Source organism: Mirounga leonina, unplaced genomic scaffold (assembly GCF_011800145.1).
Source record: "Mirounga leonina isolate KUSES-001 unplaced genomic scaffold, KU_Mleo_1.0 Mir_114, whole genome shotgun sequence".
In the NCBI taxonomy this organism is placed as follows: Eukaryota; Metazoa; Chordata; class Mammalia; order Carnivora; family Phocidae; genus Mirounga; species Mirounga leonina.
This window is the reverse complement of record NW_023270265.1, coordinates 22,961,604-22,978,035: the sequence shown is the minus strand read 5'-3', so window position 1 is coordinate 22,978,035 and position 16,432 is coordinate 22,961,604. Positions and strand designations below refer to the sequence as shown.

At 52.8% G+C, this 16,432-nt stretch overlaps 1 protein-coding gene across 1 annotated transcript in view; it reads left to right on the top strand.

The window, feature by feature from the left end:
* TLL2 (tolloid like 2) overlaps positions 1 to 16,136 on the top strand; it is a 116,772-nt gene extending 100,636 nt beyond the window's left edge. Inside the window, exons 14-21 of the mRNA XM_035026106.1 lie at positions 4,078 to 4,203; positions 4,898 to 5,058; positions 5,700 to 5,880; positions 7,220 to 7,345; positions 9,319 to 9,446; positions 12,533 to 12,746; positions 14,095 to 14,345; positions 16,002 to 16,136. Of these exons, the coding sequence (XP_034881997.1) occupies positions 4,078 to 4,203; positions 4,898 to 5,058; positions 5,700 to 5,880; positions 7,220 to 7,345; positions 9,319 to 9,446; positions 12,533 to 12,746; positions 14,095 to 14,345; positions 16,002 to 16,136 (1,322 nt within the window). The remainder of the gene's footprint in view (positions 1 to 4,077; positions 4,204 to 4,897; positions 5,059 to 5,699; positions 5,881 to 7,219; positions 7,346 to 9,318; positions 9,447 to 12,532; positions 12,747 to 14,094; positions 14,346 to 16,001) is intronic.
* Positions 16,137 to 16,432: the final 296 nt, after the last annotated feature.

Below are 16,432 nucleotides of genomic sequence, written 5' to 3'. Positions count from 1 at the left end.
GAAAGGGCCTTGGATGTAGCATCCGAGGTTTGGAATTTTGTCCTGCCTTCATCCCTCACAGGTGTCTGCTCTCAGGCAGATCAGTTTTCCTTTCGGAGACTGGGTCATACCTGCTTTGTTCACTGTACTCCCGGCACCTGGCCCACACCGGGCTCAGTAAATACTCACGGGGCAGGGAATGACTAGATCAAAGAGCACATGAGGCTCAGGTTCCTCACCTGTGGGTTGGACTTCCTGCTGCTTTCTCTGCCTCCTTTTTGGGGTTCCCAGGAGGAAGATTGAGGCAAGACCACAGTCTAGAGCAATGCTGTCCGACAGAAATAGGAAGCAAGTCACAAAGGTGAGCCATGTCATTTTAAACTGTCTAGCAGCCACCTTATCCCTCCCCCAAGAAAGAAACAGGTGGAATTATTTGAATATATCTTATTTGACCCAATATATCAATTTTATGACCATTTACCATCGCACGCAGCACTGCCATTTTAATATGTAATTGATATACTCAACATTAATGGCGTATTTTATGGGTTTTTTCATTCTAAGTCTTGGAAATCCAGTGTCTTTTTACACTCACAGCGCAGCTGAATTCAGACTAGCTACATTTCAAGGGTTTGGTGACCACATTGGTCAGTGCAGGCCTTGGGACTGGACACGGCCAGCTTCCTCTGCCCAGCCTTTGTCCAGAAAAGCCATCAATAGGCTGTCCTGGGAACACACAGAGCCCAGTGCGTGTGTCAGGACTTCTCCAGTGAAAGAAACTGGAAGATGAGCTGCAAAGTCCATGCAGAAGAGTTGGACCAAGAGAAAGAAACTCTTGCCTTGGTGCCAGTGGGCCGGAGGCTCTGCCCGGAGCCCAGATGGAGCACGGCACTGACCAAGGTGCCAGTTGGCCTCTGCATCCCTCTCCCGGTGCCGGATGGCAGTGTCTCTCACAGCCCGCTGGCCTGGCAGCAGGCAGAGCTCATCTCCCCTTACTGCCGGAGATGGCGGCATTTGAGGGTTGGCCATTTTGGTCACACACTCCTCACATAAAGAATATGATTCCATCTTGCTCCCCACGGTCCTCTGTCCCAGTGCCAAAGGACCACCATGGGGTGTTGATGAGGGGGACTGGCTTCCTGCAGGTGTTTCTTCAAAAGCTTACGCATATGCCCTGCCTTCTCATTCCTTAACTCTCTGCAGACAATTGTTGGCATCCTACCTGGGCCATCTCATTATCTAAGCAGGGAATGGTTCCTTCTTTTACTAATACGGCTTAAAGAAGGCAAAAGAGACAGAGCTACCACTTTGCAAGGCTGAGCCCTACCTTTTCAGCCTTTTCTCCTACCCCTCACACTTTCCCAGATTTTTCTAGGAGGCTTGGCCTTGACCACGGTAGCCCAGAGCAAGCGTGAATCTGTGGGCTTGGAGCAGATGCTACTTCATCACAGTGTGGAGGTGATTCCAAGGACACCCAGGCTCCCACTGAGAGCAGGGCACCTAGTACACTTCCATGTCATCCATCCAAGTTGGAGTAGGGTTGAAAATGTCCAAACATCCCACTGCTTTTGCTAGAGGGAGCTCAGATATAACTCTATAGCTTTCACCCACCTTCCTGGGCCAAACAAACATCCTCCCCTTCTAGTCCCTGGAGGAACTATATTCCCTTTGCTTTAGTCCCAAATCCAATCTACCATCCTCTCTCAACCCCACATGATTAAGATGGTACCCGGAAACTTGTTCATCTGTGGTCTTCCCTTTCTTGCCTATGACAAACGTGTGTCCTTCCCATAGCCATATCATCTTCTGGCATCAGAGTCTCTCCCTTGCCCCCGACTTGATCCCGTGTTTATCTTGGTATTTTGATGGGCTTTTCCCATCATTCTTTTCTGCCCTCCCCCTGCACCCACCTGCCAGTTTCTTGACTCTGCTGTGCTGCCTTCCTGCCCATCTCTTCTTCCCCCACTGGCCCATCTTTGATGCAGTGTCCTTCCTTCTGTTTCTGTCTTGTCCCTCTCCCTTCGTCAGGCTGTACTACTCTGCTCTCACCTGATTCAGGTATGCCCAGGTAACCTTATCCTTTTCACTGCCCTCATCATTGTGTCTCTCCACCCACTGGGATTTCGAAAGCAACCTCGCTATTGTCTGTAGTGAGATCTATTGTGTATTGGATGTCTATATGCTAGGGACTTCACACACATGATTTTCAGCCCCCACTACCCTAAAAGCAGGTACTACTTTCATTCTGAAGCAGGGGGAAGGCTCAGAGAGGTTAAATTACCCAATTTGTTGGGGGCAAGACCCAGTATGGATCCAACCAAGGTCTGTCTGGCTCACTCGAGAAGCCAGGACTCTCCATTTTTCCTTATTATTGATTCTCCCTCCTTCTATACTTTCTAGCAAATGCCAAAGAAAGCACTTTTCCTATTGTAAAGCAATAAGTAATTGCAGGATTGTTACTATTTTAGCATACTTCATATTTCATTTATTTGAGGCCATGGACAACTTCAACCCCCTGCCTAGAGCATGTCTCCTACACTCAGTTCCCCTACTGGTCAATTTATTTAAGCTTTGGCTGAGCCCAACAACACGTCACTCTTACAATTACCTAAGTTTATTGCCCACTATGTGCAATGATGGGATATTCACAGGCCGTTCTTTACCCAGTGAAGAGCGAGCAGGTAGATGAGTGTGTTGTGCCCCGTAGACAAGGAAGGCTGGAAGGAAATGGGTCTGTTTGAGCGGGGGACGGGCAGCACAGAGGGAGTCAGCCCCGTCAAAGGGTTTGCTTGTGCTGCAGGACCAGTGGAGGGACATTGCAAGGGGCCAAATGTTGACAATTCACATTTCAAAGGATAAGAAACATTTTTGAAAAGCAGCGAGAATCCTATCTCTGGGTGGATTTCGAGCAGGGTCTGCAAAGCCATCCATAAGTAATGTTATTAAAAGGATCGCTGCGTGAGGGCAGGACTGGGGGTCTTTCTGGGTCTTTACCAACTCTAAGATATCCTGATTTCTCCCATTTTGTGTGTAATGTGGGCTTTGAAGATTTTGTGGCCGACCCTGTGCTTGCTCTCTTCCTACCTTCCGTGGTGTTATGAACCAATGCCACCCCCACCCTTTCTTCCTCTCAGATTGGGCTTTTTTGGTTTTGTCTTGTTTTGGAAGGTGCCTCAGGGTTTTGTTGTCCCTTCGCTCGGCTCTCTGGCTCGGTGAGGCCACAGCCTCTCCTCTCAGGGATAGATGCACCAGAGCTTGGCACCAGAAAATGATGAGTTTTTCCTTTTATTTCGATCCTCTTCTTGGAGATGCCCCCGGCCTGGGTTTTTCTTTCCTCCAGTGATGCACGGGCTGACATTTCCAGGCAGATTCTCCAATTACCCCCATGTTCCTCCTCGGGACAGCTCTCCTGGCATCCTACCTGCTGCTATTAACTGCCCCAAACATATCACTAGACACTTGTCAGCACCGAATCCCATCCAAGTCCCCTGCTAACTCAGTCTCACTGTGGCCTCTTCCTGCAGTTTCTCGGGGGAGGGCTGACTAACCTAAGAGCTCGGCGTCTTCTGTAACCTTGAAGATCTCCCTGGGCACACCGCTTCGGATTATTTCTAACATACAAAATCACAAGTTCTGGTTCTATCTCTAGAAAATTCTTCTACATCTTCATCTAGAAATGTGTCCCTTTGTTCTTACCCTTCACTTAATGTCCCTACGAAGTTCTATATTTGGGGAGAACCCCAATTCCATAGCATTAAAACTGATGACGTTTTGGTGAGGGACCTCTGAGATTTTTTAAAAATCACACTGTATACCCTGACTGAACCCTTCAAAGAACAAAACCATCCAGACCTGATCTCCTCCAGAGCAACCCTGCTTCTGCCTAACAAGTTACTCTTATGTTCTCATGACCTCCCCTTTGGCTAGAGCTGCTCAAGGTTTCTGAGACATGGACGTGAGCCTCCTGGGGAGGCGTCACCAGGAGCCGTTCTTGTTCTTAGAGGACATTTGCCAGGCACCCTGGGATGGGGAATGAGATGGGGAGCAGACCAGATGACTTTGTGATGATTTAGCTGGGGTCCCCTTCCTCTCCAACAGAGGTGGATGAGTGTTCCTGGCCAGATCATGGCGGGTGTGAGCAGCGCTGTGTGAACACTCTGGGCAGCTACAGGTGCGCATGTGATCCTGGCTACGAGCTGGCTGCTGATAAGAAGACGTGTGAAGGTTGGTGTTGGACCTGCCAAGCGAGAATGGGAAGGGATAAGGGGCCAGTCTTAGGAGAAAGGGGGATGAGATGGGACCGTGGGCTGGCTGCGAGGTGACGTGATCTGTGATGGAGGGTGCCCCTGGCTCTTGGAAGGAAAAACAACTCCATCAAGTCACAAATGTGAGAGGGCTGCCCAGATTATAAGAACTCCACCCTAGACACGATTCACACGATTATTCAGATAAAAAAATGAAAGCAAAGAAAAACCATGAGCACTTTCGTGTGATGCAACTAATTGCTCATTTCATTCATTCCACTTCTACGGGGCTGGTGTTCCGTTTTCCTTGCCCACCCGCATGATGCTGCTTGTTCATATAAGCCAGGTGAGGTGCATAGCTTGCTGCAAACATTCCTAAGTCTCCTTTGGTCCAAGTCATGTGGAGTCCCCAACTCTGCCACTGAGTGACAGGTAAGCACAGATGCATTGTCATCGTTTTACAAAGCGGTAAAGGCTTGTCCTCAGCGTCATCCCTCCAAATCATCAGTTGAAGCAGACTAGAAGAAAGGATGCTGGATTAATCAGTTCAGATTGTCAAACTTTTTTTTTTTTTTTTTTTATTAAAGAACAGCAGGGCTTATTGCTGCTTGGGGGAAATCGCAGTCACTTGGAACTAAAACCAAATGAATTTTGCTTCTGTTTCTCCCGTGCAGTGGCCTGTGGCGGTTTTATTACCAAGCTGAACGGGACCATCACCAGCCCTGGGTGGCCGAAGGAGTATCCTACAAACAAAAACTGCGTCTGGCAGGTGGTGGCCCCTGCTCAGTACCGGATCTCCCTTCAGTTTGAAGTGTTTGAATTGGAAGGCAATGATGTATGCTTCTGCACTCTAACTGATTGTGTTGGGATGTGGCTCAGGGCTGCAAAGCAGCGAGGGGCTCAGCAGGTGGCGGGGGGGGTCGCTTCCTGCATTCAGGGACTCTTTGCAGGGCAGAGTCTGGGGAGTGTTTGGTGTAGTGGTTTCAGCTGCGCACCCTCTGCAGATGTGATGTTTTGGTTCTCTTGTCACTGATAAATCCAAGAAGAATCAGGACCAGGGTGGAGGAGGCAGGTCTTGGGGGTGGGAGGTGGTCAAGACAAGTATGTCCCCTGGGGTAGGAGTCTGAGGGTTAGCGTCCAAGTGAGGGGAACTGAGGGGGTGAGATGCAGCTGGAGACCAGGATGGTGTGAATTGCCTGTCCCCTCCCTTGGGCAGTGGTCATGGGATGACCAAGTCAGCCAAGGCCCAGGTAGAGCCCCCCGCCCCCGCCCCAAGCAGCATGCTAGCATGAGTGCCCCATGTCTGCACCTTGGGCCAGAGGGATCCCAGGAAGTGTTGAGAGGACCCTCCCACTGGACCTGGCTGAGCTGGTCTGGCCACCGGGCAGGGTGTGGTGTTCAGGAAGGGGGTCCTGCAGAGAGGCTAGGGTGGAGCCGTGGGAGTACCAGGGGGCTCCCCATGGTGCTCCCTTGCAGGTCTGCAAGTACGACTTCGTGGAGGTACGCAGTGGTCTGTCCCCCGATGCCAGGCTGCACGGCAAATTCTGCGGCTCTGAGATGCCCGAAGTCATCACCTCCCAGAGCAACAACATGCGTGTGGAGTTCAAGTCAGACAACACGGTCTCCAAACGCGGCTTCAGAGCCCACTTCTTCTCAGGTGTGTGCGGGTTTGGAGGCGAGGTCACGGGTCGCCTTGGCTGTGCAGGCTCTCAGGCTCTGGGGCACCTGCCCACCTCTCTCTGCCCACCGCCCCTACCCTCGCAGTAAAACTTCCACCTGGGAGGGGGCGTGCCTGGATCTGGGATTTTTTATATTGCTGGTTATATTATTACAGGGCTGTCATAACACACTACCACAAAGTGCGTGGTGTGAAACAACAGAAATGTATTCTCTCGCGGTTGTGGAGGCCGGAAATCTGCAGTCAAGGTGTGGGCAGGGCTGTGCTCCTTCTGAAGGCTTTGGGAGAATCCTTCCTGGCTTCTAACTAGCTTGTGGTCCCCGTACTTAAGTGTTGGGTGGGCTTCATCTCTTTATTCTTTAAGGATTCTTCGTTGTCCTCATGAAACTAAAACACCAAGTGTTCGGTGAGGGCAGGGAGACACCACTGACCCCCGGAGTCATCCCGGTGTCGGGGGCCGGGGAGGGAGGCCGGTCCTCGGTTATCGCAGGAAGACGCTGGCTTGAGCTACAAGAACCACAGTGACAACAGCTAGGACTTGAGTTCGGACATCGTAACAAATACAAGCTAACACTCTCAGCTAGACGCTGTTCCAAGTACTTTCCCTGTACTAACTCATTTCCTCCTCCCAACAACCCTGTGACGTGAGGACACATACTGGCTCCATTTTACAGGCGAGGCTACTGAGGCACAGAAGTCAAGGACTGCCCAAGGACACAACAGCTGGGAGTGGTAGAGCAGGACCGGCGCTCGGCAGTCTGGCCCGGGGCCCGAAGGCCTACCTACTCCACAGGCCGGAAGTGGCGTGGGGTCCGGGAGGAGGAGCCGAGGCTTCCGGGTCACACGGGCTGCTCGCTTACTGAATGGCCCTGGGGCATGTTAGTGTCCTCAGCCTCAGTTTCCTTACCTGTAAAGGGGGGGGCATAGGCACCTGGCTCCTCAGGTTGCATGCTGTATAGCACGTGCTTTAGGAATTGCCCCTCACATAAATTTTCAATACACGGCAGTTACTTTTATTATTGTTACCGTGACTATTCTTAATGTCAGCCTACCCTTTAAGGAGCTCCTTGTTTTGGCGGGCAGCAGGGTTAAAGGACACAAATGCTCATTCAAGGGCCGTAGGAGCCTGGGGAATTCAGTGTAGAGCAGGACCAGGTAGGATCCAACAGATGCTGCCGCCACCCACCCCAGGAAGGGGACTCCCCAGGTCAGGGCAATCTGGGAGCCTCCCTGGCAGAGGCTACTTCTGAGTGGAGTTCTGCGGACTGAGGGGAGTCCCAAGGTGGCGCTTCCCCTGAGAGCCTGTCGATCTCCGCAGACAAGGACGAGTGTGCCAAGGACAACGGCGGGTGCCAGAACGAGTGTGTCAACACGTCTGGGAGCTACCTGTGCCGGTGCAGAAATGGGTACCAGCTCCTCGAGAACGGGCACGACTGCAAGGAAGGTGAGGCTACACTGGGAGGCCAGGCTGGCCGTGGCTGCTGGCGGGTGCACGCGTGTGAGCGTGTGAGCAAGGGGCCCTCCTTGTCTGCCTTCCGCCTGCCGAAGGGCGGTGTTCCCCAGGGCAGCACCCTCCTTCAGGAGGATTCGGGGCCCTCAGGTGCCCTCATGGGGTTACTCTTGCAAAGCAGGTATGCCCCCAGGCTCCTGAATCAGACTACCACCTAGGCTTAAATCCTGACTCTGCTGCTTCACCGGCTGTGTGACCTTGGGCAGGTTACTTAACCTCTCTGAGCTTCCGGTTCTTCTATTTAAAAGGGACTAAACAGACCCTCTTCTTAAAGGTGTACGAGGAGTGAACGAAAGCGTGCCTAGAAAGTATTTCAGACAATCTGGCATCTATTAAGCACTTGACATGTCAATAAATATCAACCATCCATGTCATAATATTTTTTATCATATGCAGGTCTAATAGTAAAATAGAATTCAAAAAAGATTGCTCCCTGCTTCATTTACTACTGGAAGTTCAAGGCCAGATGCCTTTGAATGTCCAGGCATTCTGGAAAGAGCCTCCCTCACCCTGCCCTGTGAAGGGTGTTTGAGCATCTCTGATAAGCACACAGGCCTCTAGGCCTTGGCGCCAGCACAGGGCCCTGCAGAGGTGGTCAGAGGGAGGGAAGGGGTGAAGACTTCACGCCTCCTCTCCAGGATAAGCATTTCAAAGGTAGGAGATCTGACGGGGATGCACAGAGTCTGACCAGGCCTACCAGGGTGTTACAGGATGAGCTAAGACAGCTTCAGAAGCAGGGTGCAGCCACCCTCCAAGACCAGCCCTGTGACATAGACATGGGCGGTCGTGGGTTGGTTGGGAAGCAGGTTGGAAGAACTTGGAAGGACGCATCATTCTGGAACTTAAAAGTCTTTGTCACACTCCTGTGAGGTGGGCGTGGGCCAGAACAAGACTTGCCTCCCGTGGCGTGGGGGAGGCCCGGAGGGATTTAACCCCACTAAGGTCCCACCAGCCGAACAGTGGCTGCCTTCCTATGGGCTCCTCCAAGGGGTGGCAGCCAATGTCCCAGACGCTGAGCCCCTGCCCCTGTTGACATTTGTCCCCTGTGGGGCTGCAGAGTGGGGGCAGCGTTGAGCAGGAACCTCCCTTCAGCTGCTGCCTACCCCTTCCCACTTCCCCTGACCCGCCCTCAACTGCCCCCTCTGGCATCTTGTCCTGCAGCCGCAGGGCAGCGTTGGCAATGGGGGTGGGGGTGGGGGTGCACATCCTCAGTCCCTCTGTTTCCTAATCATTTACACCAAAGGCAGGCCTGGGTTCAAGTCCCCGCCCCGCCCCTTACCAGCGAGTCACTCACCCGCTCTAAAGTTATTTTCTTATTTGCAAAGTGAGAAGGATGAGATGAGGGAATGCATTCAAAATGCTTAGCGTCGTGCCCAGCACACCTTCTAGCTGTTGACCAAATCACTGCACCCTGAGCAAGTCGTGGGACCCCCTTTGCTAACAGCACCCTATAGCCAAGGCAACATCTGTAGCCGCCAAATGAAACTGCTTTGAAAATCGAAAGGAAATATACATGGAAGGCGTAGTGAAGACCTTCGTTGGCACTTGCTAAGACTTGTACATGTATTATCTCATTTAGTCCACATATCCCCCTACGAAGTCAGCACCCCTTTTACAAATAAGGACACCAAGGCTTGGGTAAGTGCCCAAGTCCCACAGCCTGCAGGCGGTGTGACCCACGTCCATGTGACCCCAGTGCCTGTGGTCTCAACTGCCACTAGGAAGGCAGCAAAACCAAATAAACTCTCTGGCCAGAGGACACTTGACTCAGGCTGAGCCCTGCCCCCACATTTGATCATGACCCCATGACAAATAAGAATGAGAGACGGATCCTCCCCCAGAGGGCCTCTGGTGCTGCCCACAAATGAACTGCTTCTCTCTGCATGTGTCTCCCCACCCCCCTCCAGCTGGCTGCGCACACAAGATCAGCAGTGCAGAGGGGACCCTGGCGAGCCCCAACTGGCCCGACAAGTACCCTAGTCGGAGGGAGTGTACCTGGAACATCTCTTCCACCGCGGGCCACCGGGTGAAACTCGTGAGTCATTTTCATAGTTGACGGACAACACGGACTTTGGTTTCAGACAGACAGGGGGTTGCGTCTCTGCTCTGCCCCTTCCCAGCTCTGAAATTTGAGGTTATTCAACACTTCCAGAACTCGGTTTCATTATCCGGAAAATGGGGATGCTAATGAAGCCTCCCTCGCGGGGCGGCTGCGCACAATTCAGAGGTGGTGGTAAGAAAAGCTCTCTAAATAGCACCTGTTCGCAGCAGTACCTGTCTGCACAGATCGGGAGAGCTGACATTCAGTTGTTTCCAGCTGTAATTTTTGACAAAACGATACATTCCCGAGGTTAAAAAAAAAGGAACCAGTACAGAGTGTTGGAAAGTGGAAATCAACCTTCTTGGGCGCGTGGGTGGCTCAGATGGTTAAGCGTCTGCCTTCGGCTCAGGTCATGATCCCAGGGTCCTGGGATCGAGCCCCGCATTGGCTTCCCTGCTTGGCGGGGAGCCTGCTTCTCCCTCTCCCTCTACTGTTCCCCCTGCTTGTGCTCTCTCACTCTATCAAATAAATAAATAAAATCTTTAAAAAAAAAACAAAAAACCTTCTAGATCCCCCATGCCCACTTCAGAAATGACGTCTCTGAACTTTTTTTGTAAATTCTACCAGAAATTTCCTATGCACATACAATAACGTATGAATATGCATGGGAAAAATACAAATCGTTTTTCTTGCCCAGACTTCTCGAATGGATTATCATTCAGATTCCTCCATAACTTACATTTAAAAAAATTAACAATAAGAGGTTAAGTTATGCTAATTCTCTCTTGAATTAAAAAATTAAAGTCTCTCATGCATATGGTTGTAGGTGTGCGCACCGTGCTCGGTTATTTCAGAGGAGAACTGAGTCTCTGGTACAAGTCTCTTTTCTCAGCCCCCAGAGACTCCCAGCTCCTGGAGTGTAAAACAAACCCTCTTGTCGGCTGGAGAAGGTATACTCCAGACAGAAGGTTTTTAAATGGGTCCTTCTGAATCTGGAGATTTGTAAGCTCTCCAGAAGGCATAGGGATGGTCCTCTGAAGTATGAGCCAAAAATGCAAGGAGAATGGAAGAGAATAAAGGAGAACGTGATGATAAGCAACGATCGGGGGCGACTTGCAAGGGTGTTTACTGGCCGGTGAGAGCGGTGAGGAGGACAGGTGGGTGAACGGACGCCCACAACAGAGCGCAGGTGCTGGGGTCTGTCTGTGCCAGGCCCGGGGCAGCGAGGGGTGGCGAAGGCAGAGCCCATGACCACAGGGTGCTCACAGCGGGCCCCTCATATGTACGGCTGCCCATGTGGGAAGTGCTTTCGGCGGCTTTCCTGGGTGTCAGAACAGCCTTGAATCTGGGTGAGGGTGAACTAAAGTGCCTTAGGGTAACGCTTCCCCCGCCCCAACGCGGCCCTCTGCTGGAGAAGGTTCTCAATGGCAACATACATCTCCGGCGTCGGCGGGGGAATGGCGCCCCCTGGGGGCGGGAACGCGCAGCCTGCACAACTGGAAGCCGCGCTTTTGTCCAAGCGCCACAAGACTTTCGGAGTTGCCGAACGTCTTCCCCTTCTTTACAGTGCTAAGGAACTAAAGCAACTGATCACTGGGGCCAGAGACCAGATCTCAGCTTTATAGACGTTCATACGTATATGTGCTAGTTTTAAAAAAAACTTCCTTGGGAAGCGTATGGTGGATATCCTGATCATGCTCTTTTTTGCCACCAGAAAATGTGAGTTGAATACTTCCCAAGAAGCCGGTGTTTCACTGTATGGGGACAGCAACAGGGTGTCCCATGTGTGTCCCTCCCATTGCATCACCCACCCTGATGCTGCTGGTCTCCCCTCCTGCTCCTGCCCACTGTGCCTATACCACCCCCAAACCCACCTCCCTTTCTATAAGGTGTGAAGAGCTTTGCCTGTTTCTACTGTTTGTCATTCCTGTGAAAGCCCGCACTGCTAATGATCCCTCTCCACCTCCATCTCTGTCCTGTCTCTCCAGCTACTCTCATGAATTCAGACTCCGCCTCGCCCCCCACTAATGGCCTCTCTTCCTGCTCTGTCATTTGGTCCAAGCCTTCATTTAACACTGTCCCCTCTCACCCTTCCCATCTCCCTGGCAGCTGTGGGCAGGCCATCGGTCACTCAGCTGCCCAGTCAGTCCCTAAGAAGCTCTACATTTGGGGTTTTGAAGCTTCATGCATGGCCTGGAATGGAGGGGCTCCCCTGGCCAGCTTTGGGGGACAGTCTTCAGGGGGCAGGGAGGAGGGGGACAGTATGGCCTGGTGATGGTTAAGAGTGTGGGCTGGAGTCAGGCTGGCTGGGGACTAAGTCCAGCTCCAGCCTCCTCTAGCTTGGAGGAGTAAGCTTGGGCAAGACATTTCTCTAAGACTCAGTTTTCCCCTTCTGCACATTGGGTCTAATACTAGCTTTTCCCTCACATCATCAGAATTAAGTGAGAAAATGTTCATGAACATTGGGCACAGGATTCTGCGCAGGAAAAAAAGCTCTCCTCAAATGTCAGCCACTGTGAGGATGCAGACGAGGAACAGCGTGCACTTCATACAGCCTCATCCTGTCATTTGTACTGAAGGATCGCACAGCACAGAGGTTGAGGGCAGGGGCTCTGCAGCCAGACTTCTTGGTCATGGCCCAGCCCTACCAGTGGGTGACCTTGGGCAAGTCACCTGACTGCTCTGCGCCTCAGTTTCCTCATCCCATCCAAGGGGTGGTAGCGATAGACACAGCACAGGGGTGTGAGGATTATATGAGGTTATATTTGTAAAGCACTCAAAGCAGCTCCTGACCCAGCTCGAGTCCTTGGTCTTTGCTGTCATCATCATTAAGTGAGAAGGAGCCTTGTGATGGGATGGAAGGAGCAGGGATGACCACAGCATCTTAGCTGTAGGAACCCGGCCATCTCACCTGCAGAGTGCTCATAGCAGCAGTCGTTCCTGTGACTACCTCATAGGGTTGTCCGGGGACCACGAGAGGACGTCCCGTGCGCCCCATCCTCTCCGAGCCCCCGGGGAGGCGGCCCCACCCCCGGCTGAGCACCAGGGCCCTGCTTCCCTTTCTGCTTTTCTATCCCCAGACATTTAACGAGTTTGAGATCGAGCAGCACCAAGAATGTGCCTACGACCACCTGGAGCTGTACGACGGGCCCGACAGCCTGGCCCCCACCCTTGGCCGTTTTTGTGGCAGCGAGAAACCGGGCCCCGTGGTGGCTTCGGGCAGCAGCCTGTTCCTCAGGTTTTATTCAGATGCCTCTGTGCAGAGGAAAGGTTTCCAGGCGGTGCACAGCACAGGTAGGGGGGCCGGGGGGCCCCGTAGCCCGCTGAGGCCCCAGGGGCTGGACACAGATGGTGATGGAAGCAGGCACAACGGCCGACATGGGGGTGGGGGGGCGTGATCAGCCGTCCCTTTAACCATGAAACGTGGGCAGCCGGAGGCGGAAGGGTCGTTTTCTTTGAATGTCCTTAATCGATAACACTTAAAGTGGGCCACCCTTTGTTGGTGCCGCACTTCTTCCCGACCCGCCCTCCCTCCCTCCCTTCCTCCCATCCTCTTTCCAGAACGTATTTGTAATCTTGCTGGTCCGTGAAATCCCAAAGTCTGGGAGCTAAGGGGTGGAGAACAGCCCCTGTCACGCTCTAAGGGCCAGTTCTGGAAAACGGAAGATGTTTCTATTACCCATTATTTTTCCTCCACTTAACATGTCACATCTCAGGGACTTGAAATTTCTCAAAGACAGCCCAGCCCTGGAGGAAATTCTCAGCAAGAGCCCGTGGGGTTAAGAGCTGGGAGTCAGGAAGGACCGGGGGCCGGCTGGGCCTGACAGTGTCACTGGACCTCGGGGAGCTCGGCGTCTTGGGGGCGTGGAGCACATTGAGGACAGGCAGTAGAGGAACTTGCCTTCGGAATTTCTGGCACTTTCTAATCTCTCTCATGAGATCACTCTCATGTATCCATTTATATTATGTGGCCTCTAGTGGCCTAGGCAAGATCGGGTGGGACCCAGACAACCAGAGTTAGGGTCCTAGTCACAAACTCAGAAGCCAGCTCTGCAGAAGACAAGCCCAACGTACGAGGCTCAGCTCACTTGTGACACCCGCAGGAGCCTCAAAGTCAGACTATACTCAGCACTGTCAGATGCAGGAGCAGGTCAGTCTGTAACCTGAGGTTTCTGGGTTTGAGTTTACCAGGAGTTCTGATGTGCTTTTGGTGCCCTCTGTTGGCAACAGTTACAAATCACAGTAAGTAGCTGGGGTCCGCGAGCCCTTCTCTGGTGCTTCTAGCACTTCCAGGGAATTAGGTGGTAGAGATCCAGCCAGCCAGCTTTTTTCAGTAGCTTGCTCAGGAATTCCCCAGAGGCCTTCTGTGACCCAATCCAGGAACATAGGACCTTCCTGGGAAGGGCCAATTTGGACCCCCCAGTAAGCCCTGAAACTAGGACCTATCGGCCTCTGTTTACGCCTCTGTAAAACGGGATGAGGAAACCTGCCAGACTTTCCTACAGGGCACACGCGAGGCCTCGTAGGGAAAGCTGGCCGGCATTGGGGCATGAAGGGAGAAGGCCGGGGCTGGGAAGCGGGTGGGGGTGGCCCACGCGACTCTGTGCCCAGCGGACGGGGCGGCTCTCTCCCTCTGCTCCAGAGTGCGGGGGCAGGCTGAAGGCTGAAGTGCAGACCAAAGAGCTGTATTCCCACGCCCAGTTTGGGGACAACAACTACCCGAGCCAGGCCCGCTGCGACTGGGTGATCGTGGCGGAGGACGGCTACGGGGTCGAGTTGATCTTCCGGACCTTTGAGGTGGAGGAGGAGGCCGACTGTGGCTATGACTACATGGAGGCCTACGACGGCTACGACAACATGGCCCCCAGGCTCGGCCGCTTCTGTGGCTCTGGGGTGAGTGCGCGGGCTGCCAGCAGGGGCGAGGCGCGAGGACTCAGAGCGGGAGACACACCGGGTGCCGGGGCAGGAGGGGGTGCTGCTGGAGCAAACTGGGGAAGGGGAGAGGGGTCCAGAGAGGAGGCGGGGAGTAGCCTGGGAGCCCATCAGGAGGGCCCCCTACTGCTGCAGGCTTTCCTTGAGGACTTTCCTCCCGTGTTTGCGAAGGGCTCCCTACCCTCCCCCCACCTCCATTTTTACGTGGCCTTGAGGCTTTAAAACTTGTGTTGTTGTTTTTTTTTTAAAGATTTTATTTATTCATTTGAGAGAAAGAGAGAGAGACAGAGAAACAGCATGAGAGGGGAGAGGGTCAGAGGGAGAAGCAGACTCCCCGCCGAGCGGGGAGCCCGACGCGGGACCTGATCCCAGGACTCCGGGATCATGACCTGAGCCGAAGGCAGTTGCTTAACCAACTGAGCCACCCAGGCGCCCTAAAACTTGTTTTAAATCATGCTTTTGTATATCCCATATGTTCACAGTTCTCTCCCCAGGAGACTCCAGATGCCTGCGGGAATGACGAGGCTCTCTGGAAACACAGACCCATGTTCCGGGTCCTCATCATTTTCCTCACTGTCCCCTCTCTCCTCAGCCACCTCCCCCGCACAGGGCAGGCCTGGTTGGTCCCCAGCACCTGACCTAGAAGCTGGCACATGGCTGGCACCGGCGGCCGGTACAGGGTCCTGGTCACGCTCCCCCTGCGCCCCTGTCCGTTCCTTGTCTCTGCCTCCGGGGCTGACAGGGCAAAGCTTCTTTGCTGTCGGCTGAATTCACGTCAGCTCATTTTGGAGTCAAAAGTGCTTCTCGCGCTGATCAGAACCTCAAAATGGCATTTATACCGGTCTCTGAATACTTTCCCATCATCTTCCCTCACCCTCCCAAAAAGAAAGGATGCCAAAGTGTGACCTGACCAATGCCATGCCTTTGATAAAGTCTTTCAGACGGGGGGGGGGCCCATGTGCAGAGGAAAACCTTGGAGAGTCCCGAGCAGTGAGTGTGTGGGAAGCCCAGCTGGGTCCCACTGCGCCCTGGCAGACAGCAGCCTCGGAGCCTGGCCCCCCTTCACTGAGCCCTTGGCAATACAAACGTAGAGGCTCCGTGGCACGTTTCGCTCTTGGACAGGACCTAGGCCGCGAGCATGGGCTTCGGTGTTTGGTCCACTGGGAGATCTATCCCAGTGGTGACTTCAAGGTCAGAAAGACCTGAGCTGGGGTCCTGCCTAGCTGTGTGAATTTGAGTTTCAGTTTCCTTAAGCGTAAAATGGAGATAGCACTCCCCTTGTCAAGTTATATGAGGTAAGATCTGAAAGCGCTCAGAGCAGTCCCCGGCCCGTCTGTGCCCTTCATACCCCATAGATTCCATATGAGCTGTGCATCTAGGACTGTCTTTGAAAACACAAGGCCTGGGGAGCTCTTCTCTGGAGCAGAATTGGCAATGTTTTCCTTTGAGAAAGAGCTCTGTCAATGCCCTTCAGTGTCTCTGATGCCAGGGATGCCCCATGGCAGTGCCGGCCTGCCTATGTTCTCATGTAACCTCTGTCTCATCCTCTGTATTTAAAACTCCAGCCACAGCCAACTGACCTGACATCCCCCTGGTTTTCTTTTGCCCTTTCCTCAGCCATTGGAAGAGATCTACTCTGCAGGAGATTCTCTGATGATTCAGTTCCACACGGATGACACCATCAACAAGAAAGGCTTTCACGCCCAATACACCAGCACCAAGTTCCAGGATGCCCTGCACATGAAGAAATAACATCGATGTTCATGAAAGACAGGAACTGAGAATGTGTTTTATAACAACAGCACCTTGTGAATCTGCCCTAAACCAGTGTAAAGTTTTTTTTTTTTCCTCAAACAAAAACTCAAAATCTAGCCTTGGAGGTATGGATCTGGTGAAGTTCAGCCAAGAAGGTGGAAAGATGTTTCTTTGATTCTGGCCACAGTGTTATCAATCATGGACTTTGAGAGAAGATTAAGGTTTTGAAGTCACTCACCACTCAAGCTATGCCTGGTCATACTCATTCTCCTTGTCCCTTGCTCCTACAGGAC